Source organism: Mustelus asterias, chromosome 13 (genome assembly GCF_964213995.1).
Source record: "Mustelus asterias chromosome 13, sMusAst1.hap1.1, whole genome shotgun sequence".
Lineage (NCBI taxonomy): Eukaryota > Metazoa > Chordata > Chondrichthyes > Carcharhiniformes > Triakidae > Mustelus > Mustelus asterias.
The window spans coordinates 99,822,652-99,836,942 of record NC_135813.1 but is presented as its reverse complement, the minus strand read 5'-3'; the positions used below and the strand labels follow the sequence as shown (position 1 = coordinate 99,836,942).

At 44.6% G+C, this 14,291-nt stretch overlaps 1 protein-coding gene across 4 annotated transcripts in view; it reads right to left on the bottom strand.

The window, feature by feature from the left end:
* The window catches only part of ttc28 (tetratricopeptide repeat domain 28), a 764,757-nt gene that overhangs the window by 234,231 nt on the left and 516,235 nt on the right, over window positions 1-14,291 (bottom strand). For all 4 annotated transcript variants that reach the window (XM_078227381.1, XM_078227383.1, XM_078227382.1 and 1 more), the window contains exon 6: window positions 12,353-12,860. In XM_078227381.1, coding sequence (XP_078083507.1) covers window positions 12,353-12,860 — 508 coding nt within the window. The remainder of the gene's footprint in view (window positions 1-12,352; window positions 12,861-14,291) is intronic.

The window sequence follows — 14,291 nt, the reverse complement described above, 5'->3', positions numbered from 1 at the left end:
TTAGACAGGTGCAGACAGGTAGATGTGCCCAGTGCGCAGAAAAAAAAAATGCTTGGTGGCATCTTGGCAGTTATGGGGAATCAGGGAGCGCTGGCTCTTGATTACCCTGGCATGTGCTCTTTCTTTTAGTACCCACATTAAACATTGCGTGCTGTGCTGGCGTGTTTCTGAAGAACTGTGCAGAAAAAAAAAACACTCGTCAGCATTCAGAAATCTTCGTGGCGCTCTTGGGGCCTGCTGTTGCTGCTTTGAGAGAGTTAATCCGTGGCCTGTAGATGTGTGTGTGCTGACTGGAAGACACAGAGCATTCAGTCCAAATCATCTGACAAACCCCCCCGACACCCCCCACGAGTTAGTTTCCAGATATTACACTGAACTTGAATTCAAATTAAATATTACTGAAATTGACACAGAAAATGCAGAGGCAACGATTACATTATGTGCACCTCACATTCTACTTTTACAACAGTAATTACTGGTACATCTCCCACGGCATCGTCACAATATGTCAGAATAAGCACTTTCATATAAAACCTCTGCAAACCGTAATGCATCTGTTAAATTTTACTTTGCAGCTCAGATACATGTCACACTTTAAGTATCTTTAACGCATTGTGACACTCCACATACTGTTGTTCAATGTGTGCCTAAATCAATCTCGGTACTGCAGACAGTGAAAAAAATAAAGCCACTCTACCTGTCCCTGATATGTTTATGTTGCTGTTTCTCTGCTGCACTCATTCATTTCAATCTCTTTCCTTCATTGTCCCTTCCTCCCCCGGACATCTTTGACTTCTCTATCCTTCCCTGATGCTCTTGCATCCTTTTACATTTCTTTCCTTTGGGGTGGGAGCTAATAGACAGCATGGAGTGAAATGGTGGGGAGGCCAGACATGATGCAGGCTGCCTTTTGGGGCAGGCGTTACACAGAAAATTGGATCCATTCTCTCCCCTTGTCACTACTGCACCCACTACCCTCACTCCCATCGCATCTCCCAACTTCTCCCTTCCCCAGAGCTCACCCGCTTTCTTACCAGCCTCTCATTCCCAACACCCAGTCCACATCATATTCTGTGAACTACTTCCCACATTGCCTCATGTATTCTTCTCCATCTTGGTCAGCTGTCAGTCAACCTCACTGTTGACCCTTCGTCTATCCCACCAGCCCCGCCCACTCTCACTCGCTTCACTTCCCCCTCTGCACCCAGGGTGGATGCCAAGAGACCAGAAATCTTCTCGCCTGCAACTGATTTCCTTCCACTTTCACTGCTCTCTCTTCTTGTCCTCAACAAAGCATTGCTTGCTTTCAAAATCCAAGGGAAGTAATCAAATTAGAATGTGGATAAAACAGCCAACTTGCCTCTCTCTCTAATTATGCTTCTGTAGTTCTTCCTTCCTGCACAAACGGGCCATTACAAGCACCCTATGATGCGTTCTCTCCTTTGAGAAGAACTTGTGAACAGGCAGAGATGTGAGATAGGTGTTAGGTAGAACAGGAGGATCTCCAGTGACAGGGACTCTGTTTGACTGTTGGAAAGGGAATGGTAGCATTGTTGGAATGTCACTGGACCAGCCTGAACTAATGCTCCGACGACACGAGTTCACACCCTCGGCCATTCGGAGAATTTCAATTCAGTTAATCAATAAATCTGGAATATAATACCAACCTCAATAATAGCGATCATGGAATAACTACTGTTGTTAAAAAGCCATATGGTTCATGAATGCCCTTCAAGGGAGGAAATCTACTCCCCTTACATGAGCTGACTGACTCAAGGCACCAGACTCCCAACAGTCCGTTTGACTCTTAACTAGCTGCTGAAATGGCCAAGTAAGTCGCACAGCTTCAAGAGCAATGAGGGATGACCGAAGTGCTGACCTTGCCAGCAAATTTCACATCCCAAGAATGAATATATAAGATTGTAGGCCTCTCTGGCCCCCTAGGAAAGTCGTGTTCCCCGAGGATGCAGATGTCGACAGCGACCTGCACGAAGAGCCTGAGATTCCGAAGGCATCGGGAGAGCTGGTGCTTTGCCTGTAGGCCTTGTGTTGAGGCGGCACGGTGGCACAATGGTTAGCACTGCTGCCTCACAGCACCAGGGACCTGGGTTCGATTCCCGGCTTGGGTCATTGTCTGTGTGGAGTTTGTACATTCTCCCCGTGTCTGCGTGAGTTTCCTCCGGGTGCTCCAGTTTCCTCCCACAGTCTGAAAGACGTGCGGGTTAGGGTGCATTGTCCCAAACAGGCGCCGGAATGTGGCAACTAGGGAAATTTCACAGTAACTTCATTGCAGTGCAAGCCTTACTTGTGACTAACAAATAAACTTTACTTTACTTTGGGGGTCTTGCTTCCTTCAAACTGGACCTTGAGGGCCATCTCACCTGACCTGAGGAGGGGCATGTGGCTGGGGAGAAAGCAGCCCATGTTGCTTCGATTGCTGCTGGAACATGTTGTAGGGGTAAGCCTCTGCCCCTGACCCACAGCAAAAATAGATGGGTTTTTTTATTCACTCGTGGGACATGGGCATCGCTGGCTTGCCAGCATTTATTGTCCATCCCTAGTTGCCCTTGGAGGGCAGTTGAGAGTCACCCACATTGCTGTGGCTCTGGAATCACATGTAGGTTAGACCAGGGAAAGGTGGCAGATTTCCTTCCCTAAAGAACTATAGTGGAGCTGCACGAGCTGTTCCTGTGCCACTCCGAAGGCTGGCAGCAGGAAAGCATAGCTGGAGACTGTTGAAGTGCTGTACAAGTGAAGTGTCTTCCAAACACTTGGCAATCACCTGTCAAACAGTGAATAAGAAGGTTATGCTGAACTTGTACAAAACACGAGTTAGACCTCGGCTGAAATATTGTGTACAGTTTTGGGAGCCACACTGTAGGAAACATAGAAACAAGAAGCAGGAGGAGGCCATTCGGCCCTTCGAGCCTGCTCTGCCATTCATTTTGATCATGGTGATCACTGAATTCAATATCCTGATTCCTCCTTCCCCCCGTATCCCTTGAGCCCTTTAGCCCCAAGAGCTATATCTAATTTCTTCTTGAAATCAAACAGCGTTTTGGCCTCAACTACATTCTGTGCTGGTGAATTCCACACACTCACCACCCTCTGGGTGAAGAAATTTCTCCTCACCTCAGTTCTAAAAGGTTTAACCTTTATCCTCAAACTATGACCCCTAGTTCTGGACTCCCCCACCATCGGGAACATTCTTTTTGTATCTAACCCTGTTAGAATTTTATAAGTTTCTATGAGTTCTATAAGTTACTACAAAAGGTCGTGAATGTAGCCCAATCCAAACCAGCCTCCCGTCCATTGACTCTGTCTACACTTCCCACTGCCTCGGCAAAGCAGCCAGCATAATTAAGGACCCCACGAGCCCTGGATATTCTCTCTTCCACCTTCTTCCGTCGGGAAAAAGATATAAAAGTCTGAGGTCACATACCAACTGACTCAAGAACAGCTTCTCCCCTGCTGCTGTCAGACTTTTGAATGGACTTACCTTGCATTAAGTTGATCTTTCTCTACACCCTAGCTATGACTGTAACACTGCATTCTGCACTCTCTCATTTCCTTCTCTATGAACAGTATGCTTTGTCTGTATAGCGCGCAAGAAACAATACTTTTCATTATACACTAATACATGTGACAATAATAAATCAAATCAAATCAAAAAGATTCCCTCTCACTCTTCTAAACTCCAGTGAATATAATCTGAATGTGAACACATTGTAGAGAGTGAAAAAGAGGTTTACAAGAATGGCTCCGGGGTGAGAAACTTCAGTTATGAGGATAGACTGGAAAGGTTGGGACTGTTCTCCTTGGAGAGAAAGCAGCTGAGAGATTTGGCAGAGATGTTCAAAATCATGAGGGGGTTGGACAGAGTAGATGGGGAGAAACCGTTCCCATTCATAAAAGCATCAGGAACGAGAGGGCACAGATTTAAAGCAATTTGTAAAAGAAGCAAATGTGATGTGAATTTTTTTTCCCCCACATAGCAAGTTGTTCAAGTCTGAAAAGCGGTGCCTGGAGGTGTGGTGAAGGCAGGCACAATATCCCTCTTAATTAAAGAGTTATAGAATCCCTACAGTGCAGAAGGAGGCCATTTGGCCCATCGAGTCTGCACTGCTTTTGTTGGTCCCAAGACCCCAGTCACGTTCTGCATGTGTTCTAAGCCCCACTCCAATGGAAAATTACTGCAGAGGAAAAATAATCCGAACTTTGTTGGTATTTAACATCAGCACAAGATAAGTCTTGAAGCTCAATATTTAACCGAGGGGCTCTGAAACCACAAGAAAATGTACGTGAAACACAGACATGTAAGTTGGCCATTCAGCCTGTTCTGCTATTTAATCAGATCATGACTAATCTGCACATCAACTTCATATTGCTTTTGCTCCATGTCCCTTGATACTCCCACCAAGAAAAAATTGATCTGTGATTTAGAAATTGCAATTCTTCCAGCATCCACAATATCAACTTCATTTACCCACCTTTGACCAATCTCCCGATACCTACACCTAAGAAAAATCTATACATCCGAACCTTAAAAGTTTCAATTTACCCAGAATTGTCAATCTTTGGGATAAGAGAATTTGAGATTTCCATGGCCTTTTGTGTAGAAATATGCTTCCTGATTTTTTTCCTCAAGGGATCAGCCCTTATTTTAAGACATCTCCTAGTTCCGGGTTTCCCCTACGAGAGGACATGGTTTTTATCCTGTATCTAACCTAGACTTGCTGTCGCATTTTAAACACCTCAATTTCATCGCCCCTCAGCCTTTCAAACTCAAGGGAAAACAAACCAAGATTTATCCGCTCTGTCCTCATAATTTAACCCTTTAAGCCACAGTATCGTTCTGATGAACCTGTGCTGCATTACCGAAATAACACTTCAGAGGCCCGTGTCCCTTCCCCAGATTCCCATGAGACCATATGACATAGGAGAAGAATTAGGCCACTCTGCCCATTGAGTCTGCTCTGCCATTCAACCATGGCTGATATTTTTCTCATCCCCGTTCTCCTGCCTTTTCCCCATAACCCCTAATCCCCTTATTAATCAAGAACCTATCTATCTCTGTCTTAAAGACACCCAATGACCTGGCCTCCACAAAAATAATTTCATAGAATCCCTACCATGCAGAAGGAGGCCATTTGGCCCATCAAGTCTGCACCGACCACAATCCCACCCAGGCCCAATTCCCGTAACCCCACATATTTACCCTGCCAATCCCCATGAAGCTAAGGGGCACTTTATCATGGCCAATCAACCTAACCCACACATCTTTGGACTTTGGGAGGAAACCGGAGCACCCGGAGGAAACCCACGCAGACACTGGGAGAACTTGCAGACTCCGCACAGACAGTGACCTGAGGCCAGAATTGAACCTGGGTCCCTGGCACTGTGAGGCAGCAGTGCTAACCACTGTGCCACCGTTTTTCCCTTTATTTACAAACTCAATTCCACTCCTCAGAGTGCTTCAGGTGCAAAGTCAGAATCCAGGATGTCAGTAGACCTGACACTCCTCAGTATATACAGATTAGGCAATGATGACTTCAATCAGGGACCTCATACTCCAAGAGGCCAACCTCATGAACCTGGTGAGGTCATTACAATTGCCAAAACCTCTTTCCCAAGACGTGGTGCCAAAATTTGAAACCGTACTCTAGATTGGGTATGACCACAGTTCTGTACAAATGAACTCACTTTTGTATCCTCACCATCCTATTTTTCCTTCAAACTACTTTGAGATAATGACCAACTTTTCATGATGCTTTTTGATTTATTTGAATCTGGGCATTAACTTTCAGTGATCGGTGCAAATGAATATCCAAATCCTATTTTTTAAATTATTCTTTCACAGGACGTGGGTCGCTGACTTGGCCCACATTTTTATTACCCATCCCTAACTGACCTTGAACCATTGCAATCCCCGCGGTGTAGGTACAGCCACAGTGCTGTTAAGGAGAGAGTCCCAGGATTCTGACCCAGCGATAGTGAGGAAACGGTTATACATGTCCAAGTCAGGATGGTGAGTGGCTTGAATGAGAACTTGCAGGTGATGGCATTCCCATGTGCCTGCTGCCCTTGTCCTTCTAGGTGGTAGAGGTTATGGGTTTGGAAGGTGCTGCCAAAGGAACCCCTGCAAGCTACTTCAGTGCATCTCACAGATGGTGCACATTGCTGCCACTATATACTATTAGTGGAGGGAGTGGAATTTAATGTTGGTGGAGGGATGCCAATGAAGCAACTCCAGAATGGAGTTGAGCTTCTGGAGTGTTGTTGGAATTGCATTCATCCAAGCATCACACTCCTGGTGTGTGCCTTGTAGATAGTGGACAGGCTTTGGGCTGCAAATTCTAATTAATCTAATTATTCAGACATGCATTAACAACCTCTGACCTGCTCTTGCAGCCACAGTGTTGCCCCAACACACACAGGTTTTGCTACATTAAAGGTGCTATATAAATAAAAGTTGTTCCTGGTAAAAGGAAAGATGCTACTTATTCAAATCTTTCATGATGTGTCTATTTTGTTATGAACCCATTTTCCACGCAGATGAACCTTCAAATCAATATCTGGTTTCCATTTTTCATGCAAAGATTTACTTACACCAGTGATAAAAAATGTATTCACTTTCAAAGGGTAAAGAAACACCTTCTTGGTTTCCAAAGAAACAGTCCAAAGACATTCCCCTCACTGATTTTCAAACACTTTCACCAGAAACGTTCATTTCCCTTTCTCCCTCTCAACGTTGTGAGCGACACTATTGGGAGATGAACTAATTACTCAAAAGAATCTCAGATACCATTGCTGATTTCCAATAATATAATCTCATTTCAAGATTTACTTTGTGTTTGCAAACATTTGACCTGGCTGTCATATTGTGTGTGCGATGTGCTGACTTGCTAATGGTTTTGCTGTGTAAGACTCACTCCTTTTGATACAATAATAATGATCAATGTGCAGTCTACTGGCTATTAACTCTGCTAGTTCAAAAGGTTATTATGACCCCACAGTATTAACTATTACTGTATTAAAGTATTAAAGTCCCCTTTCTTCCCTCCAACCCCACCAGAGAAATTGAATAACTTGCTGTGCATCTAATGATAATTTACACTATCTCGCTGTGTGCATAATGGTTGCTACATCTGCCTACATAACAACAGTCAATGAACGTCAAAAGAAATTAAATGCATGTGAAGTGGTCTGAGGTACTTCCGTGTGATTGAATAATTTTTAAAATATATGAGCGAGGGGAAGGGGTTCGAATCAGGACTGGTCAGGGTCGAGGGGGGTTGTGTCTCGTTCGCGGTGGCGTGGTCCTGGTCAGGTCATGATGGGAGTTGGGTCAGGGGGGATGTCGGGAGAGTGGATCAGGTCAAGGAAGAGGCGTCAGGTCGAGGGTGTGGTGGGGGGTCATGTCAGGATGGTGGGCAATCCCATGCAAGTGGGGAATACTGTAGAAAGTGGGGTGTTTGGTTGTGGAGGCGGGGGAAGAATCTGGTGTAGTGTTTTTCCAGTCAAGGCTCACTCGTGGGGCGGGATTTTCCAGCCATGCTCACCTCAAGACCGGAAAATCCCACCCGAGGTTAACAGACCTTTGCATGTTCCAGTCCCACCTGCTACGCTTCCCATGGCGGGCAGCATGGGAAAATTCCACCCTGGGTGCTTAAAATAGTTACTCTGAAAGGGTTAGAAAAGAAGCGCTTCTAACTTCAGAGTAATTGAGAGGGTAAACTGACAGAACTATCCAAAGTTACCGATTTATATCGTTTTGTCAGATGGTTCCCAGCCCAGCGCAATTGTCCAGGGGAAGTTAGCCTTACTGGATAATTGCCAGGTAAACCCTGGGGTAGGATTTTCCAAGAGGGATTCCCCACTTCGTCTTTGGGGTATCCCCGACAAAATGCGACGCTGGCTAGCCGGGAAGTTTTAGCCCATAATATCATAAGTGCATGCTTTGATATTAAGTGTTGTTGGGGACCTTATATTTCAGGAAAAAAAACAAGTAATGGATTTTTATCCACTCTCATCATCAGTGAACACTTCAAAATGGAGGAACATGAGGTCCTTTTCCCTTCAGCAGGAGAATATTTTCACACAATTGCTTGGTACGATAGAATTTGAACGTTGCTGAAAAGAGAAACTTTTTTTTTCATTCATTCGTGGAACATGGACATCATTGAGTGGCCAGCATTTATTGCCCATCCCTAGTTGCCCTTGAATTGTGTGGCTCGCTAGGCCATGTCAGAAGGTGGTTGAAAGTCATTGCTGCGGCTCTGGAGTTACATGTAGGCTAGACCAGGTAAGGATGGCAGATTTCCTTCCCTAAAGGGCATTAATGAACCAGATGGGTTTTTCCAACAATCGACAATGGTAGATTCTTAATTCCAGATTTTTAAAAATTTAATTCAAATTCCACCATCTGTCATGGCAGATTCGAACCCGGATCCCCAGAACATTAGTTGAGTTTCTGGATTAACAGTCCAGCAATAATACCACTAGGCCGTGTTACCAATGCTTTTCATCCCGAACTCATCAGAACAAATGCAAGAATTTCAAATGATTACAACAAAGCTCACAATCTGATTCCTTTACACTTGCTCGAGTCTACATACATTTAAACACAGAAATCTGTTCACTGCAAGCAAAAAGAATATCCTCAAGTCTGTGGAGGTGATTTTGGGCCTGGGGATCACCGACACTGTTTCTTTAAAATTTACTTACAATTGTCACAAGTAGGTTCACATTAACACGGCAATGAAGTTGCCGTGAAAATCCCAGAGTCGCTACACTTGGCACCCATTCCGGTACACTGAGGGAGAATTTAGCATGGCCAGTGCACCTAACCAGAACGTCTTTCGGACTGTGGGAGGAAACTGGAGCACCCAAAGGAAATGCATGCAGACACGGGGAGAACATGCTGACTCTGCACAGACAGTGACCCGAGCCGGGAATAGAACCCGGGTCCCTGGCGCTGTGAGGCAGCAGTGCTGACCACTGTGCCACATGGGTGGAAAATCCAGAGAGATTCTGTACTGATTGGGGTGCCCTTTAAAGATGGCACCTCGATCTCTGTAGCACTCTGCGTAAATCCCACTCACTCATATTTTTTTTTTTCTCAGGGAGGCTCAAGATCTTGAGTGAAAACTGGTCTGTGCAGTTGGAAAGCTACACACCGGTTTTCATTCTGAGCCTGACACTTAAAAAAAAATATGGGATAATTCTGCCCTCTTGTCTTTTGTGAATTACCTGGAACATCTCTCTATGGCACCACCTCAGCCCATCTAAGTTGACTTGACTTGACAACCAATCAGCATCTACCTTCTCCTGTGGTCATTTGAAATTTGGCATTCTTGTATTTGTCCCAATGAATGCAAGACTGATTTCTGCCTCTCTTTGCAGTGCACTTACCTGCTGGGATCAATGGGAAAAGGAGATGCATATGCACTGGTGTTCCTTGTGGTTTAAAAGACTTAAAGATTTCCTTCAAACAACAATTAATTTCTTCAATACTGATGCACTGATTTTTAAAAACTTCATCCTTAGTTTGCAAGTTTTGTTGGACTCTTTCATTACACAGGGTTCCAACTACATAGAAATTAAAATGTTTAGCTGAATAATCGCAAACGATTTTGAAATCCTATTGTGTAAAATATCCATCATATGGGAAGCAGGCACACAAAATCTATCTGATATTCTTTTCAGTAGAGTGAGACCCATTATACATATACTTTAAACCACTAATGTCAAAATATTCAACATTACAATGCCTTGTGGTACTATCCCTGTGTAAGATACTCTTTGGATTAGCTTGTAAAGTCAATATGCATATTCTTTGCACCAAATAAACTACTGAGACCGACATAAAACCACGCAAAAAAAAAGCAAGAATGAAATTGAGGAAGTATTTTAAGAGGAAGAATAAAGTACCCACAGGGAAAGCACAGGAAGTCAGACTGACAAGCCCATTTCTTCAGCTATCTGGTTGAAGTCAGTCTATCTTCATTGCATTTGTTCACGATATTCCACCAGAGAGTTGCACTGGTCTCTCTACTATTCCTCCATGTCAAGTTAAAAATTGGCAATACAAATGAGTCCCCTTTTACTTGTGGCTCTGACATTGGAAGAACCACTATGGGTATGCAGCCACTGTGTGAATGGTACCTGGGTTCTATGCTTAAGGAAAGACCTTCAATTTTGCACAGAAGGTACAGACGCAGACAAGGTAATGAATTGTTCTACGTGAGCATCTTAGTCTCCTCGAAGTACAATTTTGACCTGGTGTAGTAAATTCAAACATTGAAAATAGTTACTGATGTAACAATAGGGGAAATACCTTAGAGCAAACAACTTGTTGTATCCATTACATCACATACATTTCTTTGCAAGCTTTAAAAATAGATATTAACTTTGGCTCATTGGTACCATTTGCCTTTGAGTCAGTACATCATAGGGTTCAAGCCCCATTATAGAAACTATGGGAGGAATTCTCCCGTCCCGCCCGCCACGGGAATCGTAGGGGGCGGGGAAGCGGACCTTGCAAAGGTCCATTGACCTGGGGTGGGATTCGCCAGTTTTGGGGCGAGCGCAGCTGGAGAATCCCACCCTATGGAATCCTGGTTATAACTGATAATACCAAAGATTTGATTCACTGTCAGATAGTCTTAATGCGTGTCCTCCTCCCAGCCAAATGTAAAAGATTCAATGTCCAAAAAATCCCATTCAAGGGAGAACATGTGGAACTATCCTGATGTCTTGGCCAACATTTTAACCTCAATTGGCATCGCTCAGCCGTTTATTTATTTTTATTGCTATTTGTGGGATCTTACTGCATGCAAATGCCCATATTTGTTTATGGCACAACACTGACTACACCTCAAAAGTAATTTGTTTGCTGAAGTGTTTTGGAAAATCCTGAAGACCGGCATGTGACCCAGTTGTGTGTGGCTTGTTACCAGCCAGACTGATGAATAGAACTTTTTAGCTCGACCTGCATTGTGGCACAGTGGTTAGCACTGCAGTCTCAGGTTCGATTCTGACCCTGTGTGGAGTGTGCACCTTCTCCCCGTGTCTTTCCTCCGGGTGTTCCGGTTTCCTCCCACACTCCAAAGATGTGCAGGTTAGGTGGATTGGCAATACTCAATTTTTCCTTCGTGTTCAAAGATATGCAGGTTCGGAGGATTACCTGGAGAAATGTGTGGGATTAAGGGGATAGGGGAGGGCCTGAGTGGGATGCTCCTTTGAAGGATCAATGCAGACTCAAATGGGCCGGACTGTAGGGATTCTATGGTTCTACGGTACAATGAATAACAAGATTCAGCATCTAAATTCTCATTCATAGAATCCCTACAGTGCAGAAGGAGGCCATTCAGCTCCAACAACAAAGCCACCCAGGCCCTATCCTCGTAACCCTACGTATTTATCCTGCTAGCCCCCCTGACACCAAGGGGCAATTGAGCATGGCCAATCCACCGAACCTGCACATCTTTGGAATGTGGGAAGAAACCGGAGCACCCGCAGAAACCCACACAGACACGGGGAGAACTTGCAAACTCCACGCAGGCAGTCACTAGAGGTCGGATTCGAACCCGAGTCCCTGGCGCTGTGAGGCAGCAGTGCTAACCACTGTGCCGCCGTGCCGCTCCATTCCTCCTCTAAGTCACAATGGAGGAAATGCATATTGTCAGATGTGTTGATGGAAGCACATGAGGCCTCCTTAAGTTCAAATTCTAGAACTTCTATATTTAAAAACTGCCTAAATTCTTATAGAATAAACCGAACATGGAAGATGATCACATTGGAAAAATACTGTAAGTGTAGCAAACTCAGAACAAAGACCGCTACATCCCTTTGATAAGAAGGCCAAGTTGTAGTCATAACCTTATCACTATAAAACCAAGAGGGCCACAGATTTATTCCCGGTAAGGATTTATCTCAGTAAAATGTCCTTACTTATTTAATGGACCTTCAGTCAGAATCAAGGAGAAAGATGTTTAAAACACAAGGAAGGGCTGGAATATTATCATCGTTCATGCCGGCGGGATTTTCCCATCCCGCTGCAGAGAACGGAGATTTGGCTGGCTGCCAAATTCTCTGACCTCACTGCAGCCGGAGCGTGGTGCGAACGGCAGGTACGATCGCGCCCAAGGTTTGTAATAACAGAACTTGTTATGAAGGAGCCTGACCGCAATTGCTTTGATTTCTAGAAGTCCACGCACCACAGTAAAACCTCACTAGAAATCTGGGCTGTGTGCTCTGCTAATCCTCAGAGCTATAGTCTGGGTGTTGGCAATGTGTAACATATATATTTAGTGATATCTAAACCCTTCCGGAAAAGATTCTTTCTTACCGAGATTGGAGGAGGCTCGTCCCTCTGCTGCACGATCCTTCAGGTTCTCAGCGATATTCAACTGTTGCTCGTGGTACTGCTTTGCTCTCTCTAAATCCTGCATGCACCGTGCTGCATGACCCAGCCCTGCGTACGCTCTCATCTCAATCGCCTTCTCGTCCAGCTCCTGTGCTAGTTCCAGCACGTGGTTGTGGTAGGACATTGCTTTGTCAAAGTTCCTCCTGTAGTGATAGGCACTGCCAAGGTTACTATAGGCCCGTGCTTCCTCTCGCTTGTTCCCCAGTTCCTTAGCTATTCTCAGGTGCTGCTCGTGGCACTGCACTGCATTCTCAAAGTCGCCCATTGCTATATAAACAGCTCCCATATTGCCGAGTTCTCTGGCTTCCGAGAGTTCGTCTTTGGATTGTTTAGCTAGAAGGACACACTGTTTGTGACTGGCCAGTGCATTGGGGTAGTCTCCGATGGCGGTGTAGACATGACCTAGACTGCTCAATGCTGAAGAGGCTGCCTGAAACGTAGAAAAAAAATATATTATTTTATAAAATAAGTTTATGCGCACTCTCAGCAACCGATACATTTTTTTTCATTTATTAGTGTCACAAGTAGGCTTACATTAACACTGCAATGAAGTTACTGTGAAAATCCCCTAGTCGCCACACTCCGGCGCCTGTTCGGGTACACTGAGGGTGAATTTAGCATGGCCAATGCACCCTAACCAGCACATCTTTCAGACTGTGGAAGGAAACCGGAGCACCCGGAGGAAACCCACGCAGACACGGGAAGAACGTGCAGACTCCGCGCAGACAGGGACCCAAGCCATGAATCGAACCCGGGTCCCTGGCGCTGCGAGACAGCAGTGCTAACCCACTGTGCCGCATATTAGGAAGCACAATGTGGTAATGCAAAAATGTTTTTAGTAAAACAATCCTATAAAATCTCTCAATTTCTTGCTGCAGGGTTCAAAACTAATTGAAAGAGTAAGTCCAGGGTACATCTGTGTAAGAGGTAAGTTCATACTTCACGACGCATTCCAAATAGCTATTTTTAAAATATACACTTGGTCGAGTTTTGTTGAGAGATTGTGGAATGCACCAAAGTTAGGAAGCAAAAGCATGCTTTTTTTAAAATATGAAAACCTTTTCAAACCAAGGACTACATCCCTAACAGCAGAACGTTTCAATGTTTTGACTTCACAGGTTCTTTAACTGCACAGCAAGAAGCCTCATGTCCCACACATAAAAGTTAAATAAACATTTCCCTTTAATCATGTCCATCTCCAGGTACAGATATTGACAGGTCTAATTCAAATTAAATTCATTCACCAATGAATCAACTGTGCAGATTACAGCCCTTTCCAAATCTCCATTCAGACAGAACAAACCAGGAAGTAAGAAATGGGAGTACAAATATAGGCTACTGGGACATCATGGGTCAGTTTGAAGGATAAAGGCTGCATGTGGCCCATCCATAGCAGTTTGGGCACCAGTGCCGATGTGGTTTGCAGTTAAACCCAAGCGTCCATGAAGTCAACAGTCTGGAACTGTGTGAATATCCCAGGTTATAATCAGTGTCCATAAACTTTGTATTTCATATTTGCCCTCTTTTCTTAAAAGACAAAGAGCAGGATTGTCAAGCCGCGCTCGTCCCAAGACCAGAAAATCCCACCCAAGGTCAGCGGATCTTTGCATAGTGCTGTCTCGCCCGCTACCATTCCCGTGGTGGGCAAGGCGGGAAAATTCTGCTTAAAATCGTTTGAAGTACATTAATTAATCTGTCGAATGCCAACCAAAATATTTTTTGCAATGGCAGAATTTTTTTACTTGGAGTTGACTATCAGGCTGCAAAGTGGCACAGTGGTTAGCACTGCTACCTCACAGTGCCAGGGACCCGGATTCAATTCCGGCCTCGGGTCACTGTCTGTGTGGAGTTTGCACATTCT